Genomic DNA, 16602 nt, shown 5'->3' with positions numbered 1-16602 from the left:
GCTGTAATAGAATAATCCATAATAATTATGGAAGGTCAGGGAACAAGCAGGCATAAATATTCTGTTAGCTCCTCCTGATACTTCATGATGGGGAGCTCTATTAATGTGTCTGGGACACGTCCCCCAGCCCACTCCAGAAATGCCAAGGTTCACTGGGGGATGGCACTGAAGGGAGTCACAGCTTTCCAATGTCTCTTCAAAAAGATAAAGATGATGACTGTCCAAGAAGTCACAGGGAATTAGAAAACTTTCCTCCAAAATCAAATGGAGGCACACATGGCACTAAAAATACGTGCTGAGGCAGTAGGATCAAGGCATCCTTTCACCAGCCTTGAGGCAAAGGTTAAACTTGGTCTGGATTTGTACCAAAGGCTGCATTCCAAATTATTCCAGCTCTGAGCAGCTCCTTGCTCACACAGCTCCAAGCTGCTGGATATAATATTAGGCACTCCTTATACTGCTCCTGATGTAGTGAAGATTATGGGCTCTGCTCTGCTTTAACTTCACTCATCCCGTGGGGATAAAGTTTGAGTGAAATGTCCACATGGCCAAAATCCCCAAAATTTAAGAGGAAAATTTCAGAACTTTCTCTGCTCATCTCACAAGTCCACGCCAGGCAAGTGCAAGTTCAAATTCATGGACTGGTTTTCCTTTTCCTCTGATCCACTCCAGGCACATGACATTTTACTTCCTCTGTTGTTTCCACTTTCATGTTCTTATGGAGCAGATGCCTTCACATCTCTACCCCCTGAAGATCTTTCAGAAGGCAAAGGGATGAACTTCTGGTATTTTATCTGGTACTTCCCATTATCAGCACATTTATAAAGAATATACAGAGTGTAAGTAAGTTGCCAGTTATACCTGTAACCATCAAACTCAAAAGATCATCAAATAATTAATGAAAATTTATGAAGTCATCTAGTGATATGCTCCCCATCACCATCACCTGTTTATAGTTCTGTGTTTATAACAAGATTAATCAATGAGACTAATTTTATATTAAATTACTACTTTGCTCAGAAATGGAGGGATGTAACATTTCTCTCTTGGACCATTAATTCCCCTGTTTTTGACACCCTTCTCTGCCACATTACAACTGATAAGTTACATATGATCCCAATTAACATCCAACCTTCAGCACTTTAACATCACCTCAATATCAGCCACTTCTTTGCACCTATGCTTATGAAAGCCAAACTGAATTTTGGATTTCATCTCCAGAACAGAGCTGTCCCATCCAGCAGCATTACATAAACGAGTCCACACCAGTGGGAAGAGCCTAATAGATTTTGTAGGTCAGTGCTTCTGGCAGATGTTTCTCTAAAGACTCCTTGGAGTTCAAGGGAAAAAGACTTTCAACTAGATTTTCGAAGGCACAGTCCAGCAAAATTAATAAGAGTGGGGAAAACACAGGAGAGGGAAAGACCTCGATTGATTTAAAAATGTTTCGAAAATTCAGGGCATGCAAGGACAAAATAAAAAATATTCCACAGAGAACAACTCAAAAATAAAAATAGCATCAGTGGCTAGGAACAGCTCTTCAAAGGGATGTCAGACTTCACAATACTTTGTGCAGCAGCAGTGACTAAAAAGGCTTCGTGTTGTCGCCACATGGTGATATTAGAAACTTGCATTTATTTTGGGGGAAAATAAATAAATAACAAAAACACATACGGCAGAATAATAAAATGCAGTCATGGGATGGGTGCTTTAAATCCTATTTTTGAACCCCTAGGGCATATTTCCTTGCTCAGTGCAGTCACCACAATGTCAAACTCCAATTTGCAACACAGGTCACAAATGTCACAACCGGCAACACGATGGATGGCATGAGTGTTAAAAACAATTCTTAAGGACTTAGCCTTTAAAATAAACAGAACTGGTGGCATTTCTTTATTGCCTGTCTTAAACCTCATCATTACACTGAACATTAAATTCATCAACAAACTTTTACACCTTATATGAGCCCTCTTGAGCATAATGTTTTCTTTCCCTGAACTCTGAAATGTCTGCAGAAGCCTCTCCCTAACCTACAGGAAAAAGAGGGAGAAGCTTATTTTTCCTTCTCTGGGCACCATGACATACTTGTGAGCCTAATAACATCCTTGCAAAGTAGATAAAATATTAAATATTATCATTACATTACACCAGCAAAGAAGTAAGGGGCCAACACTCAACCACCAGTTTTCTACAAGTACAAAACTGACCTTGGATTTATTATTTCAAATAAGAGGAGATGATCATCATGAATATTTGATAACATTTTCTGTAGCCATCATAAAACAACTCCATTCTCTCCATTTTTTAAAACTGCCAAGTGTTCACAACCATCGCCTGCATTGCTCTGCAGATCTTTACCAATAGCTGTGGTTCTGCAAAGTAATCTTTCATTCATTGAATTTCAGACCAAAACCTGAAACTGTCCTGTGGCATCATATTATGTTTTTTCACTGCATCACCTCGAAGTCCCAAACAAAGGCAGGTATACTCTGTGAGGCTCCTGGCATCCCACTACAGCCTGAGGAAGCAGCCAAAGAGTCCAAAGCCAATTTCTCTCCTCCCAAGATAGTATCTTATCTCAGTGCTGGAAGGAATTATGAAATAAAACATGTGTTAGCTCCACAGGATGTTTATTCACAGTTAACATTTTGTTCTCTTTCCCCTCCCCTCTCTCCACAAAATCAGAGGGTGAGAAGGACCTGCCTCCAAGATTTCATGGGAATCACCCTCATTCCTCAGCAGAAGAGCCACACCCAAAGAGCCAGCAGAAACAGAGAAAAGAAATCCTACAACAGCAAAATGGACAAAGCCAAATCCCTACAAACTCATGGAAGAAATAGCCATCAAAAGCTACTAAAATAGACAAACACCAAGAACTTCCCAAAGCACAGATCAATGGAGGATGGAAACCCACCAAGAACCTCCATTTTTCTCTTTCTTGCACATCTCCTGTTGGTCACTGCCTGAAGCTGTAGGTTAACTAGATGTGTCCTTGATAAGATCCCCAAAAATTGTATCCAGCACATCTCATCTCAAGGAGTGAGGTAATCCTACAGCTTTCCCACTGTGGGAAAACCAAGAGCTCTTTATTTCTAGCTGTGTTTTTATAAGGTCCATCAGGGCTTCATGCCTTTTGTGCTCTCTAATTCCTGCTAATTTTACTTGGATTTGGCCATCAGATTTGAAAGTTACACAGGGAGGGAGTAGGGGGGAAGAGAGGGTGTTCTCATAAGCCTTGTTTCCTTAAGAAACCAGGTTAAAAAAGCCAACAGCTGAGGAGTTACAAGACGTTCTGTAATCTGCTTTTAAAACACCCTGGAACGAGGCGCAAAGTCCTAACGGGGCATACAAGGATGTGTTTGACAAGGAGCAAGTGCCTGCATTAAGGAAAACAACAAAATCCTTTAAAAAAATGATCCTGTGATAAAACAGAGACCCAGTAGCAACTCCAAAGAGAAGGAAAAATTATTCCATGATAAAAGAGACCCAGTAACAGCTCCAAAGAGCAGGAGCCTGCTCGGTCACAGACCTACCAGAACACACACGACAATTCCTGCCTTTCTAAATCATCCCTTTCACTCTCCTGCAGACCTTAACAGACTGCTAGAAAAATACCATGAATTATAGAGTATGAATGATGTCAAAGCCTGTTCTCAGAGGAAGGCTGGAACAGCAATCATGTATTCTTCAGTTTGGGAATATACAGACACAATTTTTGTTCATAACCTATAAAGAAAAAAAAAGGGCTCTGCACATCAAAGGCACCAAATACATTTCCTTTCAGATCATCCCTTCAACCAGCCCAGCCTAACAGCACAGACAGGGAGAGAAGGGAGGGTGATAGGAGGAAAAGGGAAATCAGGACCATGGAGAGTGGCTTAAGTCACCAAAATACACAGGGAAAGCATAAATACAGCAGAAGACCCAGTGTCTACACAGACAGTTCAAACTGCACTGTGCAATTCCAGCTGGCTTTCAGAGACACCTGAATGTGACAGAGGATGGCTGTAACCCTCAAATGAAGTCCTATGAATCTTGTCTTTGTGTTCAAGGAGGATATTTGGCAACTCAAGCTGCTCTAAACTATAGTTTCTGTCCACAGTACCAAGTAGGGAAACAGAAAATCTTGGGGATCATGAACAGATCACTTGCTTTAGGCAGCCCCACACCATCCATCATCCACAGGGAGGACGTGAAAGGCAACAGTCATAAAGCACCAGAGGATTCTCCTGCCCTAAGGTGTTAATTTTCCAGGTATCACACTGCTTCACCATGGAGAGGAAGAAAAAAGACATTGAAAATTATCAGAACCTTGATGTTGTTCTCCAAAGCCAGAAAATAATGTTTAAAAGGGCTTAAGTTTTGTCTGCAACTAAACCAAAAACACCATCAGCTGTGAACATCCCACTCTGGGAGCAGCCTTGGAACTAAAGTAAATCTGAACCCAGCCAACTGAGTTCCTATTCCTACAGAAAACCTGAGATTCCAGCTAAAATAAGAGACCAAAGCAAACATCTGTCAATAATGTGCAAAAAAACAGTGACAGCTTTCTTCTACCCTCCATTGCCCTACACAGGGCAAATCTGGAAGCTGACCACTCACTTTTCTTTGCCTTCTTAAAGCAGTAAACTATAATGAATCTCTTATCTTCACAAAGTGCTACAAAACTTCACTGAACTGCACAAATATTTCATACCAATAATAATTAAGGTGCACATTTTCAAGGCAGTGCCTCTAAAAGTCAGGCACACAAAATCTGACAGCACTGCAGCCACTCTCCAGTGGTATTTCCAGGTCTGCCCAAGAGCCTTTGGCTCTCAGAGGAGTCACTGCTGTACCTGTGCATGGTGTACATATGTAAGTTTAAGGAAATTCTCTGGATTCTGCCCAAATGCAGACAACTTTTCTTCTGGCTGCCTTCTCTAAACCCACAGCTGGGGTTGCCTGTCTTCACCAGGATGCTCAAAACAGTCTCTCTGAGCTCACTTCAAAGCAGAAGTGCACAAAAACACTGCACAAACCCCAGCTAGAAATAGAATTGCCCTAATTTGATCTAATTAACCTCCTTTCCATCACTGAAACAAACAGGATGCCTTGGAAAACCCAGTTAAGCAGCTTCCTCACCACTTTCCCCTGCTGCGGAGCATTTATGGTTGAAGGACAACTCCTGACTCTTTGAACAACCAGTCAGGGCTGCATCCCAGAGCAGATGGACACAGGAATTTGCATTCCTGGACACACAGCTCCATGAGGAGGTCAGAGGACAGCTGTGCACTCCCCTGCACACTGAGATCAGCCCACTGCTCCCTGCTTTGTGGAGCACAAGCACAGCCAAACCCGTGCCCGCTGCCACAGGGCCCCCCAAGAAGAGGGACAGAAGGCAGGGCTTGTAGGGATGAATCACCTCGACAGGACACATATGGCTTGGCACACCAGCAACAGCTCAGCTCAGTCTTTCAGCTGAAAAATGCCTTTTGTTCCTTCCTCCAAGGCTTGTTTTCCAGTGCATGGGAAATGTGGCACTTCTTTAGTTACATTTCAGACCTTGATTCTTTTTCCTCAGCAGAAATGTTCTTGAAATATTTTGTTTTTTATTTTTATCTAATTCCTCACTTTTTTTCCCCATTCCATCCCACCCTGGAAAGAAGAAAACATTGATATGAAATTGGAAAAATTAATCAACTATATCTCTGGCAAATGCTAACCTGGTCTTTGTGTTAGCAGCCCCACTGAGTACTGAGCATTGAGCAAAAGCTTTCTCACACATAGAACCAACCTTCCTCAGGTAGAAGTCCAAACCATGGTACAGAAACAGCACGGAAAGTTCACCTTCCTGCTATCCATGCTGTCACTCTGAAGAATTTCCTGTGCTGAAGCACTTTGAAGCATCCCACTTGCACACAAGCTGCTACAAATCCCAGCCCCTGTAACGTATCACACAACAGGTTATTTCTGGCACTGCAGAGAAAAACCCCAATCTGCACCCACACAATTCCAGGGCTGCACACTCCACATGCCAAGCTTCATCTGAGAAAGGATTCTGAAGTTCCAGGATTCAGATATGTAAAAGAAAATTGTTGCAATGACTGCACTTGTCTACTGCTTTGTAACAACTCTGCCAACTTCAAGATGCAGAATATAAATCACACCATGAGGACTAATTTTCTCTCCCCTGACAGAGAACATGTGTTCTAGCCCTGTTTCATGCTTATCTTACACAGACACAGATGATTCCAGTGCTGTCCTCAGAACATTCAGGTGTATGATGCCCATTAGATGGGAAGGGTCTGCAGAGTTGCATTCCCAAGAATCCTAGGAAAAATCAGCCCGCAGCAGGAAAGTGTATTTTCTCATTAAGTTGCCAACTACCCCATTAATAACAGAGCTGTGTTAGCCCTAGAAGTGCCCCACAAGACTCAGCCTCCACAGGAAGAGGGGAGCTGTACTGGATATTGCTTCAGCAGGAAATTGCTCAAGCAGTTCAGTGCCATAAGCAGCAAAAAGGAATAAAACTGGAAGTCACCAGGCTGGCCTCAAGCTACAGCATCTTTCTGACTCTGGATGGAGAGTTCACTGCCAGGACTAAAACTGGTCTGAAAGTGGATCTGAGAGACCTGTTTTAGTGGAGTTTTACTGACTCATGAGCTGCCCTGCTGGTGTTTGCCTCTCTCTTCCTCTCCCCTCAAAACATAGTTGGAAACTTAAACAAAATCAAAACAGGCATGGGAGCTCTTCTTGCATCAGACAAAAGAGACTGGACAGCTTTGAGACAGGGAACAGATTTCAGACTGCCATAAACAGCAGGAAACATCATATTCCCCCCTGGAGCCAAAACCTCCTCCTTTGCCCCAGAACAGGACCAAATCATCTTCTTCTTCCTTGTCTCGACAAAAAGCACAGCAGAGGCACTTTTCTCACTCTCTCACTCTGCTACCCCTGATCCAGCCCAGCTGGATGCAGGAAAGGGCAAGTCCATTTTACCAAAAGTATTTGCAAGGGAGGTCTAGGAAGAATCAATATGTTTTTAAAGGACTAACAGGAATGCCTTTGCGTGGCAGACACACCAAATCCTGTCACCTGAGCACATCCTGCATGCTTTGGAATAAATTCACTGCTGGCACTGGGAGGGATGGGCTGCTCTCACTTACAGCTCTGTGAAAGCCATACCCTGGGCATTAGCTCAGCATAACCTTACAGCTTCTACCTCCCTGCAGTGAAATCTGCCACTCTGCACAGGGCCAGCCCAAACTTTTGGCCACCAGGGAGTCTCACTTCACCTCTCCACAAGAAAAAAACAATTTTCAGTCTCACTAAGTAAGTGCTGGTCCACTTGGTAAATAATTTAACAACTAAGTTAAGCACTTTGCTTTTTGTTCCCCTCACCCTATTCTCACATTTGTCACAAAGAGACACTGAATTTTTTTGAAGGCATTTTCATTATTCATTGCTGTGATCATTCAGCAGCAGGTTTACGTGAAAAAATTCCTGCCACCAATCCTTCCACAAACAGTAAGTTCACTTTCATGGGTGAATTCCCATGCAGGCAGTTGAGCAAAAGCCCATCAATTTCCAAATGTGCAGAAGAAATAATTGCAAACCTTTGGAGCCACTATTAAAAAACAGGGATGCAAGCACTGGGGGGATAAAAGTCTGCCAGAGCCATCTGCCACTTGGCAATATCATTTTACCACATTCAGCCAGGACCAAACTTGCTGCTGCCTGCCTGAGTAGATGGGGAAGGCAATGTCAAGGAGACAAAGCTGGAAGGACAACCAAAATGAGGGGTATCCCTTTTGTGCACTCCAGAAGAGCTCAGAGGAGCTCATGGCAGGTCCAGGTCATGTCCCCATGGGCTGTGTGCTGCATCCACACTTCTAGGCAAAGCAAGAAAAGGAAGTGCAGCTCCATGCAGCCACGATGATGTCATGTTGAGCAAGGTTAAAGCCACCTCAGGTGAACAGGTGAGGCAGGAAGGGGCCAGGAGCTGTGCCACCATCCCAGACAGCACCCAGAGGGACAGGGAGCCAGGAAGACTTTGTGACAATCACAGAGTCATTGAGGTTGGAAGAGACAACAAAGATCAAGCCCAACCTGTGAGCAATCACCATCTTGCCAACCAGACCAGAGCACTGAGTGCCACATCCAGCAGATCCTTGGAAGCACGACTTCACCCCCTCCCTGGGCAGCCCATCCCATTGCTTAACAACCCTTTCCAGGAAGAAATTCCTCCTGATGTCCAACCTGAACCTCCCTTGGTGCAGCTTCAGGCCATTTCCTCTCATCCTGTCCCTTGTTCCCTGGGAGCAGAGTCTGACCCTCCTTAGCTGCATCCCCCTGTCAGGGAGTTCTGAGAATGAGAAGTTTCCCCCTGAGCTTCCTTTTATCCAGGCCAAGTTCCCCAAGCTTTCTCAGCCACTCTTTGTATGACTGCCTCTTTATACCCTTCCCTGGACACACTCCAGCCCCTCAATGCCCTCCTTGTCATGAGAGGCCCAGGACTGGACACAGCACTCCAGGTGTGGCCTTGCCAGCGCCCAGCACAGGGAATTGTCACTGCCCTGGTCCTGCTGGACACTCTACTGCTGACCCAGGCCAGGTGCCTTTGGCCTCTTGTCCACCTGGGCACACCTGGGTTCATGTCCAGCCTTTGTTATCAGCACCAGTTCCTTTTCCAGCTTTCCAAACACTCTGCCCCAGCCTGTAGCTCCACATGGGGTTATTATGGCCAAAGTGCATGACCTGGCAACTGGTCTTCCTGAAACTCACACAATTGTCCCCAGCCCATGGATCCAGCCTGTACAGATCCCCCTGCAGAGCCCTTCTGCCCTCCAGCACTTCCACGCTCCCACACAACTTGGTGTCATCCACAAATTTACTGAAGGGACACTGGACCCCTCAACCAGATCATCAATAAAGTTATTAAACAGGAGTGGGCCCAACACTGGGCCCTGGGATCACCACTGGTGACCCCAGAATGAGCACAGAAGGGCAGAGGGACCCCAAAGCAGGCAGAGAGCACATGAAGAAAGGTGCCAAGTTATAGAGAGCACATCCTCCACCTTCAGCACCAGACCAGCTACAGCACCAAAATTGCTGTGCAGTCACCAGTGGAGACAGAGATCACTCCATCAAACTTATAGCTTGTTCTGAACAACCTCTGGCAAATTAGCATCACTCCCCCCATCTTACTGTCTCAATTTTCCCTGCCAAATAGGGGTAATTTTTCTCAAAATCTTGGCAGACGTCTTTATGAGGCATCTTTAGAGCTTGGAAAATAATTCTTATTTAAATACATAAGACTGTGCAAGATTTTTGGCCATTACTCTCAACCTTCTGCTAATTTCCAGTCTTAATTTATTCATGGCCTGTTCCTACCCATTTGCCTGTGTGCCAACATGCAATTTCAGTTTAAATAACTTTTCTTTCCTACATTTCCTTGTTCATCCTCCCAAGATGTGTTTGGAGCAGCAGCCCTGCTCCCATCCTGGCGTGGGAAGGCCCAGCTCTACCAGTCCCCCTTGCAAGGATATGCTCTTCACTGTCCTGCTCATCATGGTGTCCTTCCCAATTTGGCTTCATCCCTCCTGCCCACAGATATCCAGAACTGTGTCCTATGGTGGTGTTCAAGGGTGCCCGGACAAGGGAAGAGAGGAAAAGCCTGACTCCATGTTTCAGAAGGCTGATTTATTATATTATGATATATATTACATTAAAATGCTATATTAAAACTATACTAAAAAGAATAGAGAGAAAAGGTTCATCAGAAGGCTAGGAAGAACCGGTGAGGAGTGATAACAAAGAGTGACTCCCAGAGAGTCCGAGCCATTAATTGGCCATTAATTAGACACAACCAACATGCAGCAATCACAGATGCACCTGTTGCATTCCACAGCGGCATAGTTGTTGTTTACATTTCTTTCCTGAGGCTCCTCAGGAGAAAATCCTGGAAAAAAGATTTTTCAGAAAATATCATGGCTACAGTGTCCGTGCCCAGTTTCACAGCTGAGCTCCTCAGGGATTTGCCCCCAAGGGATGAATCAGCCCCTGAGGGAAGGCCAAGGGCTGAAGCAGTTTTCTCTCCTCCCAGGCAATGAGACCCCTCAACTTCCACAACAGCTGATGTCCCCAGGTGAGGGCAAGGTCCCATATTCCAGCTACCAGTGCAAGGCTGCCAGGCCATCCCCTTCCAGCACAAACAGAAGCCCACACAAAGCCTGGCTCTATTCCACTGAAGAAAACAAACCTGGTCTTGCCAATATTAGTCAGCAAAGGAGTATTTATAAAATCTGTTTTGCTGAAAGAAATTACTTCATAAGTTACTGCTACCAGTGCTGATAGAGAGCCATACTTTTTTTTTTTTTTTTCACCCAAACAGAGAGACAAGTCTGTGAGTAAAAACAACTATGACAGGTCTGTATCCTATGCCATGATACCCACTTGTGCCCCAGAGTTGGGGAGGGGAAATTGTTGAATTGGAAGTTTGCAATCCAGCCCTCAGCGCTGCACACCCCACCCCGGGCACAGCCCTTCATGGAAAGGAGGGAAAGAGAAGGCTTTGAAATAAAGCTCATTCCAGGCTAGCCTTGCATCTGGAGTCCCTGCAGCCCAAATGCTGCCAGGTGGCACAGGGACACTGCCACAAATGGTACAAACCAACACAGCCCTGAGGCTCCAACTCACAGAGATTCAGACACTGCTTCCTCCCTCCCAGACCCCTCAAACACAGCTCAACAAAACCAGCCTCGTCCAGCACAAATTTCAAAGCACCTTTCCTCCAGTGCCCCTTTCCCAGCCTCCCACTGTGCCTGACCAAGGGCTCTGGGAACTGCTGGAGGAGCAGCTGGGTGCCTCCAGTGAACACAGGGAGACTTTGCTCCTCTGGCTGGAAGTGACAAGGCACCAGGAGGGCAGGGTGCTCAGTAAGCACAGAGATGATCTGGGTTTGCCATGTGATTTGTACTGCAGCAGAGCTGCTGGCACAGCTGCTGTGATAACCAGGAGAAAATTCTCTCCAGTGTTTCAGGGGTAGCTCTTCCCTCCACAGCCTTTTCCTCCACACAGGGAGCAAGAGCTGAATTATCAAGCCACTGATGCTGGCTCAGCATGCCTTAATCCCAGCCTTATTAAGGCAAAGCAATTAAGCACAGACTTAACTTTGAATGCATTCTCAAAACCCGGTGGCTTAGAGCAAGCTCAGACTTAAGTAGGTGCTTAAACTCAGATTGCTGACTTGAGGCTGAACTTGCCAAATTAAACCACAGCCCTTTGCTAGAGCCGTTCTGCAGGGGAGTAGGAAAACACACAGCTTGCTCCTGATAGCCACCGTGATCATGGCAAGGGCAGGTTCAGCACTTCCCCAAGCACTGCTAAGGTCACACACTGCTGGAAGGGCTCTCCAGCTCCCTGGCAGACATCACCAGAGGCATGGTCACCCAGTGTCCCACTGTGAGCCCAATGTCACAGCCCTGCTGCTGCACAGCCATGTGACAGCACCTTCTGCTCCCGGCAGCTTACACAACTCCATGGTTCCAGGTCAGGCCTGAAGGGGAGGAAAAGGGGAGATCCAGTCAGCAGGGGATAATGTCCAGAAGAACTCACTTAAAAGTCCAGCAAGTAACTGGAGGAGATGGTTGTTCACAACCTGCAGGGGTGGGCATCAAAGCCACAAGTGCACTTGTTAAGAGAAGAGCTCCAAGCAGGATGAAAAGGAGGAGGTGACGGCCCATGTGAGGAACCACTGCACCTTCAGGAAAGTGCTCATCCAGGCCTGAGAAAGCAGCATTACAGAAATGCAGAGCATCGTGCAAGACATAAGGCTTTGTGGACAGTGGGAAGGGAAAGAAAGACTCCCTCAGAAAGACAACACAGGCAGAAGGTTGATTTGGTGAAGCTGATGAAGATCAGAGATGAGAAACTTTGACTGGAGCAGTTTTAATTCAGCGGAAGGCACAGAAGAGGTGTTAGGACAGACTTGAAGGAGAGGAACTTTGTAGTGTGAAAGTAAAAAAAGTTTCAGTACTGAGATGAAAGGCAGATGGGGTGGCAGTTGGAAAGAATGGGGGGGGAAAGGACAGAAAAACAAAAAAAAAACAAAAATCAAAACCCACGAAAAAACAAACCCCATATATACTCTTGACCCTGGAGACACTAAATGTGATTGTATTGCCAGCAGAAAAGTCAGAGAAGAATGAGAAGTCACAGCAAAGGTCAGGAGAGGGAACAGAGTTTCCCACTGCTTGTGTAGATTATAAAGTTGCATCAGACCAAATGAAATTGCACACATGGAAACGTGGAGACAAGGGGAGCTTACATGGGAGCACCATCTGCAGCCCCAGGTCAGAGGATGGAGCATCTGACCTACAACAGCACCATGCCCTGGAAATTATGAATTCCAAAGGGATTGGCTGGAGGAGAGACACAGCCCCCCTCCCTTACCACAAAAGCCAGATACCTCATACAGAGTCTGCACATTTAAAATGCAAAAAGTGAGGGATCAAGCCATGAGTCTCAAGGCACAAGTTGACTGGGATCATGAATAGCCTTTCCATCTCAGAACAAAGTGGAGAGTGAAAAAAAATCACATCTTTCTCTTATTAGGCAGGATACAGGATTTTTGCCATAGCAGAAAAATACATTTTTCTGCTCATTCAGATGATTTACAGAGAAATAAAACAGGTATTTTCCTTCTCTAGCAACTTTTTTAAGGATAAATAAAAGGATAAAAGTGCCTGACTTAAAATTAATAAAAGAATCATCACATGCACACCCCAAGTCTGAAGTAGGTTAATGCACACAAATATGGATGATGAGGCACAAGTCCCTAGAAAATACTGCAGCTCTTTGTGATAACAGCTCTTGAACAGCACAGTGCTTTAACTTTAGATTTCAAGGCTATTTGTGAGCAGTCCTCAGCCTTCCCACGCAGAACCCATGGCATGATCTCCTGTTAGACCACGGAACACAAGCCAGCGCACTGAAGGAGGGATGCAAATCACCAGCACATTTCACAGAGCCTTGGGCTTTCCCTGTCATCATCCAGGTACCCCCAAGAGTGAGCAGAACAGAGCCACCCACTGCTGCCTTCAGCTTCCCTCCACGCATCTTTCTGTCCCCAGCTGGGCACTGCAGCCTGGGGACAAAGGGGAGACTCAAGGAAGGTGGTGACCATCAGCAGGCTGTTCCCAAATCATGTCCCCCTGTCCATCTGGTGCCTGGGCAGCTCTCTGCTCAGAAGCAGAAAGCACAAAGCCATCCTGGGGACAACAGCTCATCCTCAGGCAGGCTCCAGAGCCAGGCAGCAGCAAGGTGACAGCACAAGCAGGTGACTGCACGTGCAGTGACAAGAAAAGGGCCCCTCTGGCACTGGGGAGGGTATGGACACAACCTGCCTGGAATTCTGAGCATGCTGAGCGCCACCAGCACTGTCCACCTCAACTAAAAGTGAGTTTGGATAGTGGTGACAAAAATTGTGCCCTCAGCAAAATAAACTGAGATATTAAATCCATTATTACTTAGGGCTACAGAGTCCCCACCTTGCATGTTTACAGGGCTGCATCTGTGTGAACAATTAGCCACCACAAGAACTGTCAGTCAACAGAACTTTGGAGGAGCACCTCTTAAAGGCAGTAAGTTGGCCAAGACACAGGAACAGAGTAAAAACTCCAAGGCAGGACCTCCAAGGGTGATTCCTGCTGAGTACCAGGGGATGTATGCTCATGACGCCTGAAAGATGCCTGCTTTTACCTTGGGTAAGGCCAGAACATCTTTGTAGAAGTATTAATAAACACAAACCACACAGCCATGAGGATAAAGCAGTCATCTGACAACTGCAAGCACTCCAAAAATTATGACGATGGTTCCAAAACTTAGGATATTGCTTTAAAAAGCATTCACAACTTAGCGGGGGTTCATATATTTCATTTACCCAAAGGCATTGAAGTATTGGAATACCTCTGATTTACACACTTGCAGTTTTCCTCTTTGAACATAACAACCACAAATTTTGCTTATTTTCTTCGAAGAGCAAAACATGAGCTACTGATCATTTTGTTTTGCCTCAGCACCCAGCCAGAAAGGCATAAAAGGCCAAGAGACCTGCAGTAAAATCCCAAGAGTCAGCACTTCTGAAAGCCTTGACCTCTCTCTTGGCATGCTTTTTCTAGTTTTTAAGCAGATGCAGTTCGTAGCATCTGCAGAACCTGGTCTAAGAGAGCTTTTCTCTGTCCAGGCAGCACTCTCCTGCCATTCCCACTGCACCACACAGAGCCCTTGGATTGACAACACTGGATTCAGATCTATAACTTGATACAGAGTGGGTGTGTTGCTGCAGACTGAAAAATTGCATTCTGCCACCCAAGCAAACTTGCAAAAAACTATTAAGCCAGAATCCTCACCCTTCTCTGGTAAATCACACTGTAGAAATACTCTGAAGCCACTATAGAATTGGGACACAGGTCCCACCTGGCTCAGGCTTAACTAGTCCCTGGACTGACATTTAGCCATACCTCCAGATCGTTCAGAGCTCCCTCCCCACTCCTCTGATTGCAGAGAAACCAAGTGACCTCACCAAATAAATGCCCGTAACACCTGTCATGCTGATAGCATGCCACAAATAACAGATGGATGAAACTACTGGGCTTGACTTGGATTTTTCAGCTGACTATTGCATGGAGGATTTTTTATTTATTAAGTGGCTCCAATGCATGGCTTTCCTCCACCATAAAAAGCCCACAGATATGTGTTTTTCTGATATTAGCAGTTTATTAATAGTGTTTTGGTTTGTTATTGCATTGGAGCTGGAGAATACTGCACTGGCTGTTCTGGCAAGCAGAATATTCCAAGGGGAATATGCAGAACAAAGTCTGCTCCTTAGTGCTCACCCAAGTGAGCTCCTTGCCTTTCCTTTATTTTACCCCTCACTTTGCCTCAATTCCTCTTCTGTCCATTAAGCTATGGCATGTCATAGTTTTGCCAACTGCAAAGCAACTACTAATGCAATAAAACCTGGTGGCACACATTTCCTTGGTGGTAAAAATGAATAATTTCTTTCATTAGCCACACTTTCCCCATCAAACAGAGTGCTGGGACTGCCAGAATTCCAGAGAAACCCACTCAGGCTCTCCCAGCTGCTAGAAACCCGCTGCTCCCAATTAAAAACTTCAAAAGAAAAAAAAAAAAAAAAAACTAGGGAATTCCTGCAAGGACCACCTGCTTTATTTTCTGCTTCTTCGTTGAAGGGAAATGAATAAATAGAACATACTCCAAAGAAAGGAAACACCCTGACAAAAAAAAAAAAAAAACTAGGGAATTCCTGCAAGGACCACCTGCTTTATTTTCTGCTTCTTCGTTGAAGGGGAATGAATAAATAGAACGCACTCCAAAGAAAGGAAACACCCTGAACCAACACCAAGCCCCAAAACCACAAGTGTCTGATATTAAAACGAAGGAACACCCCATGGTCGGTAACTCCCCACTTTTCTGGAAAAATCTCCCTCGTTTCGAGAGGAAGATGAATAATTCAGGAGCTGAGCCGCCCGCCCGGGGGGGACCCACCGGGACCGAAACTTTCCCGGTGCGGCGGGCGCGGGGCAGGCGGAGAGCGAACGCCCCCCCACCCCGGCGGGGATGGGGATGGGAGGGGTGGAAATGAAAAATAAACCCTAAAACGCCAGCCCTGAGAGGTTGGGAGCCGCGAAGTTCCGCGGCCAAGCGCCGCCGCCCCCGTCTCCAGCCGCAGAGCCGCCGCGTCCCCTCGGGGGACAGCGGGCACCCCGTGCCCCACACTCACCCGAGGGACGGGGCAGCACTTTGGGGGGGCACGGCACCCTCAGGGCTCTGCCGACACACACACCCCCCTGAAGGGCCGGGAGAGGCTGGAGGGAGCCTTACTTTTCTGGCTGGAGTATCCCGGGTAATATCCATAGTAGCCGGTGATGCGCAGGATCCTGTCCTCGATGGTGGCCACGCCGTTGGGTGCTGCCTTCCCATCCATAGAGGGAAGGAGCCGCGCGGGGCGGCCGGGCGGGACGGCGAGCGCAGCCGGGAGGGCAGGAGCAGCAGCAGGAGCAGGAGGAGGGGGAGGAAGGAGAGGAGGAGAGCAGCAGGAGGAGGAGGAGGAGGGGGAGGAGGAGCGCGGCCGCCGCAGCTCTCGGTGCCGGCGGGGCGCTCGCTCTGCCTCCGCCGCCTGGTGCAGGACGGGCTCCGCAGCGCGGCCCCCGCCCTCCGCTGAGGGCAAGGAAGGCAGCGAGCGGCTCCGCCGGGCCTCAGGTGAGGCGGGATGCGGGCCGGAGGGTCGGATCCTGCCCGCGGCACGCTCTGGGGTCTCTTGTGCCCCGGTTGGGTCGCTGTGGCCGTGTGAGCGCCGCTGTCACCCCGTCATTCCCCAGAGCCTGGGGGGCTGAGCGGGGTTACCCCGGCACGGGCAGCGCTGCCCCCGCTCTGGGAGCTGCGGGTTGCGGGGACAGGAGGGTGTCCTGAAGTGCTCCTGCAGGTTCAGGCCCTCAGATCTGACCCCCCAGGGGCTGCACGCAGGTGTCAGAGGAAGGAGAGAGTCCTTTCATTCGGACCCTGAGGGGACATTCACCACTACATGCTGCGTGTCAT

The 16602-nt window shown here is 46.9% G+C and overlaps 1 protein-coding gene across 2 annotated transcripts in view; it reads right to left on the bottom strand.

Annotated features, from left to right (window-relative positions):
- The window catches only part of SLC35F4 (solute carrier family 35 member F4), a 117127-nt gene extending 101015 nt beyond the window's left edge, over positions 1–16112 (bottom strand). For both annotated transcript variants that reach the window (XM_041413265.1, XM_041413275.1), the window contains exon 1: positions 15889–16112. In XM_041413265.1, the coding sequence (XP_041269199.1) occupies positions 15889–15991 (103 nt within the window). In that variant the 5' untranslated portion in view covers positions 15992–16112. The remainder of the gene's footprint in view (positions 1–15888) is intronic.
- Between the last annotated feature and the right edge of the window lie 490 nt (positions 16113–16602).

The sequence above is a fragment of the Onychostruthus taczanowskii genome, unplaced genomic scaffold (assembly GCF_017590055.1).
Source record: "Onychostruthus taczanowskii isolate IOZ18803 unplaced genomic scaffold, ASM1759005v1 scaffold103, whole genome shotgun sequence".
Taxonomy (NCBI): Eukaryota; Metazoa; Chordata; class Aves; order Passeriformes; family Passeridae; genus Onychostruthus; species Onychostruthus taczanowskii.
Note: the sequence above shows the minus strand (reverse complement) of the source record. Positions and strands in the feature narration are given on the sequence as shown.